The 15,667-nt window shown below is 33.1% G+C and overlaps 1 protein-coding gene across 3 annotated transcripts in view; it reads right to left on the bottom strand.

Moving 5' to 3' along the window:
- Nucleotides 1-3,228: 3,228 nt before the first annotated feature.
- The window catches only part of MTX2 (metaxin 2), a 69,170-nt gene continuing 56,731 nt past the window's right edge, over nucleotides 3,229-15,667 (bottom strand). For 2 of the 3 annotated variants that reach the window (XM_054478095.2, XM_063647633.1), the window contains exons 5-10: nucleotides 14,297-14,373; nucleotides 12,723-12,815; nucleotides 12,192-12,230; nucleotides 11,679-11,804; nucleotides 10,528-10,604; nucleotides 3,229-3,677 (exon numbers count right to left, since the gene is read on the bottom strand). In XM_054478095.2, coding sequence (XP_054334070.1) covers nucleotides 3,506-3,677; nucleotides 10,528-10,604; nucleotides 11,679-11,804; nucleotides 12,192-12,230; nucleotides 12,723-12,815; nucleotides 14,297-14,373 — 584 coding nt within the window. In that variant the 3' untranslated portion in view covers nucleotides 3,229-3,505. The remainder of the gene's footprint in view (nucleotides 3,678-10,527; nucleotides 10,605-11,678; nucleotides 11,805-12,191; nucleotides 12,231-12,722; nucleotides 12,816-14,296; nucleotides 14,374-15,667) is intronic. The other variant, XM_054478096.2, reaches the window with a different exon arrangement.

The raw sequence follows: 15,667 nt of genomic DNA, 5'->3' as shown, positions 1-15,667 counted from the left end.
GTGCTTTTTATGAGAATCTAATGCCTGATGATCTGAAGTAGAATAGTTTCATCCTGAAACCATTCCCCATTCCCCACGATCCCATGGAAAAGTTGTCTTCTACAAAACCAGTCCCTGGTGCCAAAAAGGTTGGGGACCACTGATTTTGAGTACCTAATGAACTAATACTACAGCTACTCATCCAATATTCAAATCAATTAAAAAGTAGTACGTTGGATTTCTAAAAAGTGTCATAGAAGATAAAATTATTTTAAACACAATAATGTAGATCATTCCAGTCATCAAATATGATACTGTAGACATTGTTGATTTAAAGTTTCTCATATGTAAAACCATCATTCTGAAAAACTACTTACAATTTAAATTTTTATTTAAATAAGGATGCATGTGCTTATTTTAAAATCACAATATATGTAAGTATTTTGGCAGCAAAACATTTGTCAACAAACTGGTTTTACAGTGATAATTTTTAACTACTATGACTTGGCTTTCCAAACTCAAATTTAAAAGATAAAGGAAAAAAAAAAAACACTGAATCATGAAATGAGATGTCAGTTTCCATTTTCTATTGTATTGTTCTGAGGGTGATTCACCTCAACACTAGAAAGAAACAAGCCCTCTCAGAGTGAGCCATGTAAGTCTTAAAAAAGAGTAAGCATCTCAACTTGGAATAAAACAACCAGTTTCCCAGTGTTCCTCATATTAAGAATACAGTCAGTTATAATCATTAAGATTAGAATATCACAACCAGGCCAGGTGTGGTGGCTCATGCTTCTAGTCCCAGCACTTTGAGAGGCGGAGGTGGGCAGATCGCTTGAGCTCAGGAGTTTGAGACCACCCTGAGCAACATGGTGAGACCTCATCTCTACAAAAAATACCCAAATTAGTCAGGCATGGTGGCATGCACCTGTAGTCCCAGCTACCTGGGATGCTGAGATGAGAGGATCCATTCAGCCCAAAAGGTTAAGGCTGCAGTGAGCTGAGATTGCACCACTGCACTTCAGCCTGGGCAACAGGGTGAGATCCTGCCTCAAAAATAAAATATCACAACCCATGTTGACACTGCAACTTTATATCTTAATATAGAAAAATCTCAAAGAAAAAATCAGAATTGTGTACACTGAGGTACAAATGGTACTTGTACAATTAAATAAATGTGATGGTAGCACTAAAAGAAAAAATGCATCATTATATACCAGTACACAAAAATGTATAGAAAACCTGTCATAAAAATTGTACAAAAACACAGGTAGCTGGGGATTTTAATAATACACATTACAATATTAGCTCAGGAAAGCTACTAAGAGCACTATAGCCCAAAGACAGTACTCAAAGTTTATATGGGATTTAGACGAAGGCAAACCTAATATATCCTTTACATGATATAAATTTCTATCTTTAAAAAAAAAAAAAAAAAGCATGATGATGATAAGCCAAACTCGGCCAGGCACCATGGTTCATGCCTGTAATCCCAACACAGGCAGGAGCCTTGGGAGGCCAAGGTGGGTGGAACATTTGAGCCCAGGAGTTCCACAACAGCCTGGGCAACATGGTGCAATCCCGTTTCTACAAAAACATACACAAATTAGGCATGGTGGCACACCTGGACTCTCAGCTACATGGAAGCTGAGGCATGAGGATCAACTGAGCCCAGAGGAAGGTCAAGGCTGCAATTAGTCATGAGCATGCCACTGCACACCAGCTTGGATGACCGTGAGACCTTGTCCCCAAAAAAAAAAAAAAAAAAAAACTTAAAAAAAAAAGCCAAACTGATGTCATGACTCATGGGTGTGAATTCCAACTCTACCATTTACCAACTTTATGACCTTGGACAAGGTATTTTTTGTGTCTCCATTTCCTCATCTGTAAACTGGGAATAATAACCTTCATGGTGTTTTGTCTTTGTTGTCAAGTTTTTATTTTATAATCATAAACTTAACCATTCAATCTAGCTAGATGTAGAAGGGAATAAGGAAAATATGGAACCCAAAGTACTACAGTGAGAGCACAAAGATAATGGGATATTGCAAACAAGCAGAGTGGAAGATTGCTCTCCTGAGCTACAGAAGGAATAGTCTGGTAGTTAACACAAAATTCAAATTTATTAGAGTTGTCCACAGTTGGCAATGGTGATCTTCTTGCTGATCTTGCCATTCTTGGACCCAAAGTATTCCATGGCTTCCATGACAGTCATACCCTCTCTCTCACCTTTTCCCAAGACCACATGCCTACTATCTAAGCCTTCAGTCTTGGCACTACAGATAAAAAATTGGAAACCATTTGTGTTGGGTCCAGCATTTGCCATGGGCAAGATGCTAGGACCTGTATGCTTCAGGATGAAGTTCTCATCATCGGGTTTTTCCCCATAGATGGTCATGCCACCAGTGCCATTATGGCATGAAGTCACCACCCTGGCATATAAACTCTGGAATAATTCCGTGAAAGCAAGAACTCTTAAACCAAACCCTTTCTCTCCAGTGCTCAGGACACAAAAGTTTTCTGCTGTCTTTGGAACTTTGCCCGCAAACAGCCCAAAGGAGACGCGAAACTCCTACTTGGCAGCTATGTGGGAGAACATGGAGCTGACAATGGCTGATGGCAGGCGCCTCCAGATGGTAGCAGTGTCTGCAAAGCCATACTATTTTTATAAGGATTAAATGAGTTAAAATTCCCTGGTACATAAAAAGAAAATATAAAAGTACTATTATTCTAGACATTTTTGAGAAATCCTTTTTTACATTTGTCTCTTTAGAGCATCCCTGGTTTTATACGATATAAACTATGAGAAAATTTGAAAAGGACATAACATATAATCCTTAGTGTTTACATAAAAATTCCTGTTAATACCTTTGTGAAAACTATCTTCCCTTCCCCACAAAGGAATAAAAGAGCATTATTAAAACGTTCTTGTCTCAAAAAAATAAGGTTCCTCAACCTTTTCCTTTATCAAATGTAAATCACAGCTGCTCTGATGAAATGTTTTTTAATTAAGTTCTTAAATGTCAAATCTGCACCAAAATTTAATTACCTTAAAACCATCCATATTTTCTAAGTGCACACTTGTTAAGAGTGTTTATTCCCATTATCTGCTTCACCATGTATCTAGCAAGGGAATCTTGGGAGTATGTAACACAAATTACTTGCCTTAGAAAAGACACTGTTTATTCCACGTGTAAAATTCAGTGAATGACTTTCAGAAAAATCAAAAGAAAGTAAATGTAACATCCATACAGTTGTTTAAGCTTTATTTTTAAATGCATGCATGTTTCAAGGAAACAAAAATTTCAAGATACAGAATACAACATATCAGATGAAATAATTCAAAATTATTTTAATGTATACACAAATAACAATATAAAGCACATATATAAGATACATTATATAATTTGTTTTGAGGTTTCAAAAAGCAGTAATTTGGTTTTAAAATTCTGACATCAATATCTAATACAACATTCAAGTAAAACATATTTCGAAAGTTAAGACTTCTGAGACTAACACATAAACTCTATGACAGCCTGCCTTTACCACGATCTTCAAAATAGTGCTGTTCAATTCTCCTACAGAAAGCAAGGAGGTTGCTATAGTTTTTCACTTTCTCAGAAAGTTCATCATTTGTCAATTGTGTGGTAAGAATGGTGTACAGATGGCCAAATACCAGTGCATCAAGTTCAGTAGGCCTAAAAGTAGAAATGAGAGTAATGTGAGTAAGTAGCATTTAACTTTTACAATAAAAAACACAGTTGGCCCTCTTCACCCACAGGTCCCATACTCACAGGTTCAACCAACCTCAGATCCAAAATATTTTAAAAGATTAGAAATAACAATATAGGCCAAGCATGGTGGCTCATGCCTGTAATCCCAGCACTTTGGGAGGCTGAGGTGGGCGGACTGTTTGAACTCAGGAACTCACAACCAGCCTGAACAATGTGGCAAAACCTCATCTCTACAAAAAATACAAAAATTAGCCAGGCATGGTGGTGCTTGGCTATAGTCCTAGCTACTCGGGAGGCTGAGGTGGTAGGATGGCTTAAGCCCGGGAGGCGGAGGTTGCAGTGAGCTGAGATCACACTACTGCTATCATTTAGATTGTGTGTATTGGGTACTATAAGTAATCTAGAGATGATTTAAAATATATGGATGTACATAGATTACATGCAAACACTGCACCATTTTTTCTTTCTTTCTCAATACATTAAATTTACATAAGCAATTATGCGATTTTATATAAGAGACTTGAACTCTGCGGCTTTTAGTATCTGTGGGGGTCCCGGAACAAATGTCCTGTGGATACTTGAAAGACCCCCGTGGATATGTTTTTTAAAATCATTTTATTCATCAACTTAAAAGAAAAAAGCCACATAAGAAACAAATCCTACCACAACTTGATATAACTTTACTTGGAGTTTCTGCTATATGAAAAAAAAATATGATTTGCTAGTTGTGTGACTTGCTTTCTTTAGTAACAACATTTAAGTGTGTTAAAATAATATAGATGTAATGATCATATTCATTTAATTCATTACTTTTGTCACTAAATATAGCAGATCTCCAATGTGCCAGAAACCATACCAAATGCTAGGCATAAAAACAAGAAAAATACTCTAAGACATGTACATGAAACATAAATTATAAAGTTGTTTTAATAAATACAATTTATTAAGTATTTTAATAGATGCATAAACAAAATGCTGTCAAAGCACAAAGATTTTGCTGTGGTGATAGGACCAGAAAAATGATACCCAATCACAAATCAACAACAAGACACAACTTTAATTTTGCCACATTTAAAGTAACTTAGATTTCTGAAGGAGACAAAATCATAAGGATGGCTTCAACATAAAAATTTCTAGGGTTTTTTTTTCTCTTTAATTATATATTGCTAACAACAAAATGAAATCTACCCCACTACTAATGATCTATAAATGGGGCATCACCAATTTACATTACATTAAAATAATTACTAATGCAATATTACTAAAACAAGAAAATGCCATCATAATTACGAGCTAATTATTACTCTGAGTCCCATAGTGATAAAGTTTTTGAGAAAATATGTGCTAGCCTACATAAACGTGAAAATATGTTGCAGTAATCTGGTTTGGCAGAATAAATTTGGGGGTTGGTAAAAATCCAAATTTGAATTCCAATACTATCACTTACTAGCTATGTAGCCTTGAACCCTATTGATAAGTAGTCTCCTAGAGATGCACGGCTTTAAATACCATCTTGATGCCACTGACTCCTAAATGTTTATCTCTGGTCCTAATGTCTCCCCTGAGCTCTGGATTCATACATTCGAATGCCTACATAACGTCTCCACTTCAATGTGGAGTATCTGTGGAGCAGGATGTGGAGCATCTTGACTAAGATGTGTGGGATACTTTATTTTCTTGATAGCAGTAATTTACAGTATCCCAAACCTGCTTGTCCCCCAAACTTCCCAAAATAAAAGGCACCACTATCCAACCAGCTGTTCAGGCCAAAAATCTAGGGGCTACTCTTGAGTCCTTTCTTTCACCCTTCTATATCCATTAGCAAGTCTGGTGAGACACTACCTCCAAAATATGCCCTGAATGCCACCACTTACTTATTCTTCATTATGATCTCATAGTGTAACCTACCATCATCTGTCACCTAGACCACTGAGATAGCCTCCTAAAGTGTCTTACTGCTTCTACTCATTCTCCATACCATAGTCAGAATGACTAATGTCAGCAGATCATACCAACTCCAAGCACAAAATATTCGAATGGATTTCTGTTCTACTTATACTAAAATGCCAAACTCCTTACACTAAGCACACAGAGCCTTGATAATCTGGCCTCTGCCTGCCTCTTTAGCCTCATATCCTACCATTCACAGCATACAACCCAAACTGGCTTTGTTTCTTGCATTTGAACGTAACAAACTCAAGCCAATTAGGGAGCCCTGACTACAACTATTCCTGCTGCCTAAAATACTCTTCCTCTGACTTCACACTGGCTCCTTATTTTTTAGAATAAGGTTTAAATGGCACATCTTAAAGTCTCCTCAGACCACCCAAAGTAAAGTGGACATGTAGTCACTCCTTATCATGTGGTCCTTTTTTAATTCTACATTTGATAATTAATACCATATAATTTTTTTTTTTTTTTTGCTTATTGTGCATCTCCTCTACCAGAAAGTCCTGTAGAGAAAGGACCTCACCTACTTGGTTCCTGCTGTATCCCCAATACCTAGAACAATTCCTTGCACAAAGCAGGAATTGTGCAATAAATTTGTGTTGAATGAACCAATAAAAAGGTGACACACTTCTCATATCATATTATAACTGTGTTCACTTAACTGTTTCCCTCACTACACTCCAAGCTCTTTAAAGGCAATGCTGCATATATCTTTATATTCCCAGTTCTTAGCACAGTATCTAAGGAACGGAAATAGCACTTGCTGAATAAATACATGAATTAAAAAAGAAAGCATCCTAAGATGTGTGGAATATTTAATTTTCTCAATAGCAGTAACTTACATTCTTTGAAAGCCTTCCACTCTTTTGACATTCATGAAGTGTTAATCAGTCAAATGTGCCATCTATGGCCATGTTTAAATGGGTAGCCAACAGTATGGTTTTTAAAAAAAAAAAATCTCAGGGGTCCTTAGACTCAACAGCACCATAATCTTATCATCACAGGAATGAATTAATAATGAATAGATCCCTGCAAAAAACCAAGGACGTAGAGTGGATAAATGTGGAGCTGAGCTGAGGCACTTGGTGAGAATAATACAAACACCAACTCTTCCACATCCCTAAACATATTTCTTAAGAGGTACATCTTATCTTACCAATTTAGAACTTATTTTCCTAATCTTGTTTAGTGCCAGCTACCCTATACTTCTTGTACTAGAGCCTAAAAAAGGTGCATATATTCTCTGATGCAACTTCAAGTAGTATAGATGGGCACCCTTTATTAATAAATGAAGGCTCTGAAAGAGTTCAACTATCAATGTATGCTCAAATGAGAGTGCTCCAGAAGTACCCCTGAAGTGGTTTGCTGCAAATATATATCCACATAACTCCAGAGGTATTGAATTATATATGGGCATGAGCATATAAAAACTGATCTGATTTTACATAAAGACAGCAACTTTGTGGCAAGTTACTTTAGAACATCAACAGAAGTAGAACTCAACAGATTAAACCAAAGCACATACAGTTGTGTGTTGCTTAACAGGAATACATTCTGAGAAATGCACTGTTTGGCAATTTTCTCGCTGTGTGAACCTCATAGAGTCTACTTACACAAACCTAGATGGTGCTATACACCTAGAGTATATGGTACACCCTATTGCTCCTAGACTACAAACCTATACAGCACACTGCCATACTGAATACTGTAGGCAACTGTAACACAATGATAATGTGTATTTATGGTACACAAATACTTGTGTATTTAAACATATCTAAACATAGAAAAGGTATAGTAAAAACATATTACAATCTCAAGGGACCATGATCATATATTTGGTCCATTACAGACTGAAAGGTTGCCATACAGGGTATGACTGTATATATCCACACACACTTAACCTTTAAAGCATATTTTTTGTAATTTTTCCAAATTTGAGCAACTCCTTATACTGACTCTGACATATATAAATTACTGATTCCAACAAGTCTTTCTTTTTAAAAAGTACAAATAATATTTTAGTTGATAGGTGACAGTTATACAACCATATGCCTTTGTTAAAATTCATAGAACTACACACATAAAAGTGCCAATTTTACCAGATGTAAATTACACATCAATAAACCTGACTTAACAAAAAGACAAGCAACAAATATATTTTATCCAGTATTTCTACTGAACTGTTTAATCAAGTCAAGATCTTCATATACCTCCAATTTTAATTATCTTGCTATATCATGTGAAGAGAAAACATAACTTTCTACCCTTCTGCTTACCAAATAGTTTGTGATTATAATTCAAATATAGACAGCAATTCCCCTCCTATGAGCTCTAAGATGTTTCATATATTATTGCATTTATCTTTATAGACTTTATTAGAAAAATATTTCAGGGTGACAAATATATTTTTAAAGTCCTAAGAAATTTGATGCCTTCTTACATTATTATTCTTTCCACATTCCTGTTGGTTATCTACTATTTTTTCATTTGAATATCAAAATAAAAACAGTAAAATTCAACGTTTTCCTAACATTTTCCATTTAAGATTTTTCTGGCACTCAGTAAAATTCAACATTTTCCTAACATTTTCCATTTAAGATTTTTCTGGCACTCATCTTTTTTGCTTTGCTTATTCATTATTTCACATTTATTTCTCTCTGATACCTTCATAGTATCATCTAGTTTCAAAAGCATTTTGTCTGAGTGTTTCCTAATTGTTCTTTCCCATTATTAACTTTTCATCTCTTTATAGTACTACAAATAATCTACGTATCTTTTCTTTACATCCCAATCACTTATCTTTAGGGCTGTCACTCAAGTTTTGTAAATCAAGCCCCTTGCTTTTTGGCCTCTTTTCCCAATTATTATTCTTTCTGTGAGATCTCCCTTAACTACCCTTTTCCTTTTCTCTCATCAAGTAAAGGTATTTGGTTTCTTTCATGAGTCCTCCCAACATCCCCAGTAGTTGAGCTAGAAGGAAAGTTAATTCTAATTTTAGGGGATTAATTCTAATTGTAGGGGGTTAATTCTAATTTTAGGACTGGCGTATACATAGAGAAATTAGAGTAACTTAGAGCTATGTCAGAGCCAAGAATAGAATTCAGACCCTCTGACCTGCAGTATAATACTATGTATCCTGACTTAGGCCACAGCTCTATTCAACATAGTATCTCACAAAGTAATGACTCCTGCTACAGATAAAGGAATGAGAAAAAATGTTGGCACAAGAAAGTGAAATACCAGTTACTTTTTTCTAAATGTACTTTATTTGCATTTTAATATTAATTAAATGATCAAATAAAATTAAAAATTAAATCTCTTCTATCTTTAATCTTATTTTTAGGGAAAATGTTTATCTAAGTATCATGTAAAGGAAAATTATGTCAAAACTCTACATCATAATATCAATTAAATAGTTCTTCAAAAGCAAGGCTTTGGTGTTTGAACTGTTCTAAGTTAGAAGTTTTCATCACAAGTTTAAATGTAATTGTGCCCTTATGAAGAAAAATGATATCTTGATATTTCCACTGAGTCACATGCCAAACTCTGGTTACTAACACAATGACAATGAGTTTAATTGAGAAGAAAAGTAAGTTAGATCTATTCTCCTGGCCTCCTCTAAAGACAGTGTGCGTAACAAAACTAAAATAGAATAACGCATTTCAATAAAACACACCCCTTCTGAGCTTTTCAATTCCTAAGAATTCCTCTGTTAGAAAGAAAAGAAATCACGTAATACTGACATTTGGATACATTTCTCTTGTGTTAGGGACTGAAAAATAGAATCTGCATAGCAAACATCACTAGAAATAGGAACAGAGTTGCAGAAGCTTTACCCACCAGAATTTCACGGTTTGAATTCTGAAGATTTTTCTGCACAGACCCCAGATTTTATTTTAGTATCAATTATATATAGTATATATTACTTGGTTATAGATTAATATAACTTAAATATTTCCAAACTATCATCATAGTCATTTTTACTACAAATATTATCTTTACCCAAATATGTTTTGATATGGTTATAGAAGAGGAATGCTTATGATGCTATAACACATAATAGCAAATAAAGCCTTTTAGAAATTATTAATCTAAAAATCAAATAATTTTTATTAAAATGCCAAGAAAAGGTTAGACTTTCTAGGGAAAGTTTTGAGATTAAAATGCTTTAAGCCCATCTTACACTGGGTCACAGGACAGCCGATTCTGATATATTAAAATTATAATTTTTTAACAAAGGATAATTCATTCTGTGCCTTCATTAGATTCTTTTCAAAACTGCAAAAGTAAATCTGTCAATGAAACATTATTCAACTTACATATATACACATATATTTAACCTATATCCTTCATATTAATTTCTGTGTTTTATAAATATTTTCATTAACATTTAAAAGATAAGTTCATAATAGTGCTTGTCCATCAAACAATATTTTTTAATATTTAGTTTTATTGACTCTTCTAGTCCTCCAGGTATCATTCTATATAGAAAACCATAGTTACATTAATAGTAACTTACTTTCCTTCATGTCTGATAGTCCTTTACAAGTTTAGAATTTCGTTAAGATTTTGTAGTTCCATATATAGCACCTTGAACTACCTCATTAAAACCTTATCATACAATGATTGATTTACATGACTGCCTTTAAGAGAAATTCTTAATGATAAGGACCATATTTTAGAAATCTTAGTCTCCTAGAGCCTAGCATTGTGCCTGAGAGTAAAGAAGTGCCACAAAAATATTTGAGTACAAAAATTATAAAAATAGCTAAATCTTTTCTTGAAAAAGAATTCTTTTATGAAAAAAAGAAATTTGCAACCTAACAGTACAGAAAATTAACTTTAAAAAAGTAAAATTTCTTACTGCTTATTGAAGAAATACGGTTGTGTTCCCAGTCTTTGAGAGAGAGCTTGACAGCACTGGTCTACATCCTCTAAGACCTAACACAGGCAATGAACCCCAAGGAAAAGTATTTCAATTAGCAAAACAATAAAAAGTATCTAAAACGTAACTTGTATCACAGTTTATAACAAAAATATAAATTTAGGTTAACCTTTTATATTTTAATAAGACTATAGACCACATATATATGTAATACTTTCTATATAAGAAATAGGAAGAAATTCTCAGTGAATGTCCTTCAAAACACAAGTACATTTAAGTTACTTATAAGGATTTTGTCAAGAACAAAAGTGTCTTCCTGAATCCATATATTCAAATGGCTTCGCATATACCAAAAAATCGACTTAATAAAGGTAACACCATTGACCCACCATGAGTAAAAAGCATTTGAGTTGTTTTCTCACTAGTGGAGATAGATTTTTATTTATTCTATCCCTATTCGTTTACTGAAACCCCCTTGTGGCCAATGGCACACATCAGTGAGATGGCTGGCTAGTATTAAGGGTAGCCTTGGAAAACATGGGCATTAATTAACTTAATGATGCTTGTGGACAAGATAAGTATTTTTAAGTTTTGCTACTTTAGTAGCAAAAATATAGACAGATAGATAGATAGATAGATAGATAGATAGATAGATAGATAGAGATAGAGATATGTTAAGTACTGTATTTAACAGGGCTTTTTTTTTAAGCCCTGATGCTGCAGATCTGTATTTAGTTACATAAAAGGTGCCCACAATGTACTGTTCAATTTAAAAAAAAGAAAAGAAAAACTCTCAGGTTATACAGTAGCAGGCATAATGATCCCATTTGAGAAAAGGTTACTAAGAAACATCTAGAAGAAGGCTCTCCAAATAGTTAAGGGTGGTAATTTCTAGGTGATGAGATTTCAGGCAAGTTTTATTGCTTTTTTACACATATCTGAATTGTATTGTTTGCTTTACATCAAGCATGTATGATTTTTTAGAAATAAAATTACTTCATGTTAGTGAAAATAACAGCAAATGGTTTTCTTGCAAATCTTATATATTTTTTTAAAGGAGTATCAATATAAAGAATGATTCTTTCAATGCATAAAAGTTGAGGGTTTTGTCAACTTCAACCTGAACTGACCTGGTCCAGAGTCTTCTTTCCCCATCCAATAGCTTTCATCTTACGTTTGACTTCCCACTGTTTCTGATAGGCCAAAATATGATTCAGAGGCCAAGGGTAAGGAGATCCATACCTAGCATGAGTGATCTAAAACAAAAAGATTTTGTAAAAAAGGTGATCCTTCCTAAAAGCAACGCCCGTTTTTACAAATAGAATTCTAAAAGAAATATATTTTCCGAGAACATAAATAGAGCAATCTGAAAAAAATACACAGCTTGCAATCTAAAAAATTAAAATTTTAAGACATTCCCTTTAAAAATATATAAACTTTTATGTACTTTGCAACCCGTTATATCAAACAATGACACATAGCTTCCCTAAAACGTATGTGCAAGCAAAATTAAAGTAAGTGAAAAACTATATCACTAATGGTATAAACCACAATGTTTCATTTATGAGCAGGGACTTGCGATTCTGAGCAAAAGTGTTTTCTCATTAAATTTTAATTAAGATAAATGTTACAGAACCACTCACCTCCCCTACTGTAGCTTCATCACACCACTGAAGATACAGCTAGGAACAAAAGAACAGTCACTAAACTTTAGAATACCAAAGAGGAAAAGGATAAAGAAAGTTATTTTTTGCCAAGGCAATTTTTTATAAGCTAATTTCATAAGTCACACATGTAGCGGTTTGTTTTCCTTAGCTGCTATCCACAATTATTAAATGTAATGATGGTATGTTATAAAAATATTTTTATTCACACAATACATGTCTAAATACCATTAAAGTGTTTTACAGATATTATTTAAGTAAATTTCAAAAGGCCAAAGTAAAATAATGAGTAGGCAAGAATCACTCCTTTTTATAAACAGAAAAACTAGAACTGAAAATGTCAGATAACTTGTTCAAAGGTAATAATCAAATAATTTAGGTAGCCATCTCAACTCTAGAATTACTTGACTATTTTCCCATTTCTCAATAACTTTAACCCATAAGAAAGATTATATTTTATGAGAATGAGAGAAAAAGCTTATTTTCAAGCCATATCATCTAGTATTTTACCTCTGCAGTCAACAGCATATTGTTGACTAATTCCATGTAAGCTTTCATTTCTGCTTTTTGGACTTCATCCAGCCCATCACTAAGAGAATGGCCCTAAAGGGAATTTAAAAAAATTTAAAAGAGCATCATATTAAATATACAAAAACTTTCAGTTATCTTACTAACAAATAATATAACATGCAACTATACAATGAATTAAACTTCCAAAATGCCCCCTAAAAATTACTTTATATAAAAGCATAAATAATACTCTGCTATCACTACAAAATATTAGTATGTACTTATTTGTCATTATACAAATGTATCTTTCAACAGAGAAAATTACACTATCAATTACACTTCTTTTACTTCGCAAAAGAAGAAAACAGAATGGTCAGCAAACCTTGTTTAAGAGATTAACCTTATTAGAAATAAAGGAAATGTCAAAAGACTGACATGTGCTGTTTATAAAGTGGTCAAAGATGAAAAAAATACTGTTAGTAAAGATATGGGGGGAAAAACCCACTTATTTTAAAATTCTAATACACTATAGTAACTAGGAGATACATAAAATGATATAACCTTTAGTTCAATCTGGCAATCTATTACAAGATTTTAAAAGTACATAACCTATGACATCCTAATACCACCACTCTTAGGAATTTATCCTAAGGTACCAATACCAACCTTAGGAATTTATACAAAGATGTATATACAAGAAAACTTATCTTAGTACTCTATAAAAACAAAAAATTGGCCATGACCTAAATGCCCATCAATAAACCTGAGTAAATAAAATTCTAATTTATCCAATACAGGGGGAGGGTGTTGAAGGAAAAAAAAAAAAAAAAAAAAAATATATATATATATATATATATATCTATCTCCAATACAGCAGAGCACTATACAACAATGTGAAAGGATTATATATATATATATATATATCCAATACAGCAGAACACTATACAACAATGTGAAAGGATGATATATATCTACAGCTATTAATATGGAAGAATTTCCAAACATATTTATGATTTTAAAAGGTATGTTGCAAAATAATACATACTAGTATGATCTAGGTTTTTCTATATATGCAAAAAGAAAAGTCTGGAATGATTTTTCAGAAACACTAATGGGAGTTGTTCCTTAATAACTATTAAAATCTAAACTGAATAAATTAAAAGCAGAATCATTCAAATGGATAAATACATTCAACTTCAAACAAATCCTGTATCTCCCTTTTCAAAGGTCAGCCAGACACTTCAAAACCTAATAGTTTTTCATTTATGACCACAGTTCTAGTAAGCATAAGTTAGAAAATCATCTACCATTTTGTAAAGATCAAACCATCTCTTTTGACTAGATATTAAAATTACATACCTTTAATAAATTTGACATCAATAAAGAAAAAAAACCTACCTCTTTTGCCATTATATCATGAAAAAATACTAACTTACACTTCAGAAATATTTTCCAGTAGTTTGCATTGGCATTTTATAAAACTAGGCTGAAATCAATGTAAATGTTAAGACACATTAAAGAATGATGAATGACTTGGTAACTGTGATCAAATACATTTAATATCTTTTTATTACCTTGGCTTTAACAAATTGGACTATTGGACCAAGTTCTGATACTACTTGATTTCCCACATGAATAAAAGGTACTTTACCTGTTGAAAGAAAAAAAAAAGTATTTATAACAATACTTTCAGTATGTTAAAGTTTATGATAATTTAAAAAAATTAACACAAAACTCAGGTATTTATAAATAGGGATTTCATAAAACTGTAACTTTTGAAAATTTTTGTCAGATGTGTATATTAAATTCTGTAAGTTTTTAAACTGATTACTAACCAACTTTAGAAAAAAAGAACAGGTAAATTCATTTCTAGAGTTCTCACTTAGACATAATAACAGATCACATAACATTCTCTTTTCAGAGCCAACACAAACATATCACCATATAGCAGCAAACACTAATTATCCAAATTACATGAACCAAGCCAGGACATTGGTACATGACCACTGATATATTTCAAAGAAATTTAAGCTTTCTTTTCAGAGTACAGTGAATCAATCTATACTGTGAACTACATTTAAAAAACCTTTTTACATCTTTTAAGTCTTTGATACCCATTGAGATCAACATTTTAAGCGGTAATTGTATATCAATAAATCTCTTTGACTCAAAATAGCAAGAATTAAAAGAATTAACCATCTTTGAAGGCATGCTAGTTAGTGAGTCGTAATACCAGAGTATGTTCCCAACATGTGGGAAAAAATAATAGTATGTTTATAAAAACTAGCTTCTATAGATAAATGTCACATTAAAAAAGAAATATTTCACTTTAACAAATACTAATACTTGATGGAATTATTAGAGATGAGAGAACAAAATAATCTCCAAATAGCAAGAAGGGTCTACTCCAAATGCTAAAGAATGAAACCTGCTGTCAGACCTAGTTCAAATAGAGTTCACACTAACAGCAGGCTTCTTCCTGTTCCTTTTCAATAGATTGACTCCTCTCTGGCTCAGTCAGCCTGGGGGTAATGGATGAAGTACAGGGGCCTAACAAAAGCTTCAACTGCATCCATAGGACAACATGCATTACAAAGAGAAGGCAGGCCTTTTGGAACACAACAACTCAATAGATGTATTGAGAAGATATTTCCCCGTTGCCAATTCTGCATTCCTTCCTTCTACTGCTTTATAAATCTTGCAAAAAAATTTTTTTTATCTGGTTAAGCATTAGGCCATATTGTTTTCTTAACTCGGGATAAAATCTTTGTAATTACTATACTACCAGAATTATTACAGGTCCCCTGAGGTCAAATGATCTGAGAATGAAAACTATTTAGTACCTAGACAAAGAGTATTTTGGGGTATAATATTTTTAGAGCAAAGCATATTCCTTGTTTTTAATGACCAGTTTCAGGTTCTTGGAAACAGGAGTTTGTATTTTG

This window comes from Pongo pygmaeus, chromosome 11, assembly GCF_028885625.2.
Source record: "Pongo pygmaeus isolate AG05252 chromosome 11, NHGRI_mPonPyg2-v2.0_pri, whole genome shotgun sequence".
In the NCBI taxonomy this organism is placed as follows: Eukaryota; Metazoa; Chordata; class Mammalia; order Primates; family Hominidae; genus Pongo; species Pongo pygmaeus.
Note: the sequence above shows the minus strand (reverse complement) of the source record. Positions and strands in the feature narration are given on the sequence as shown.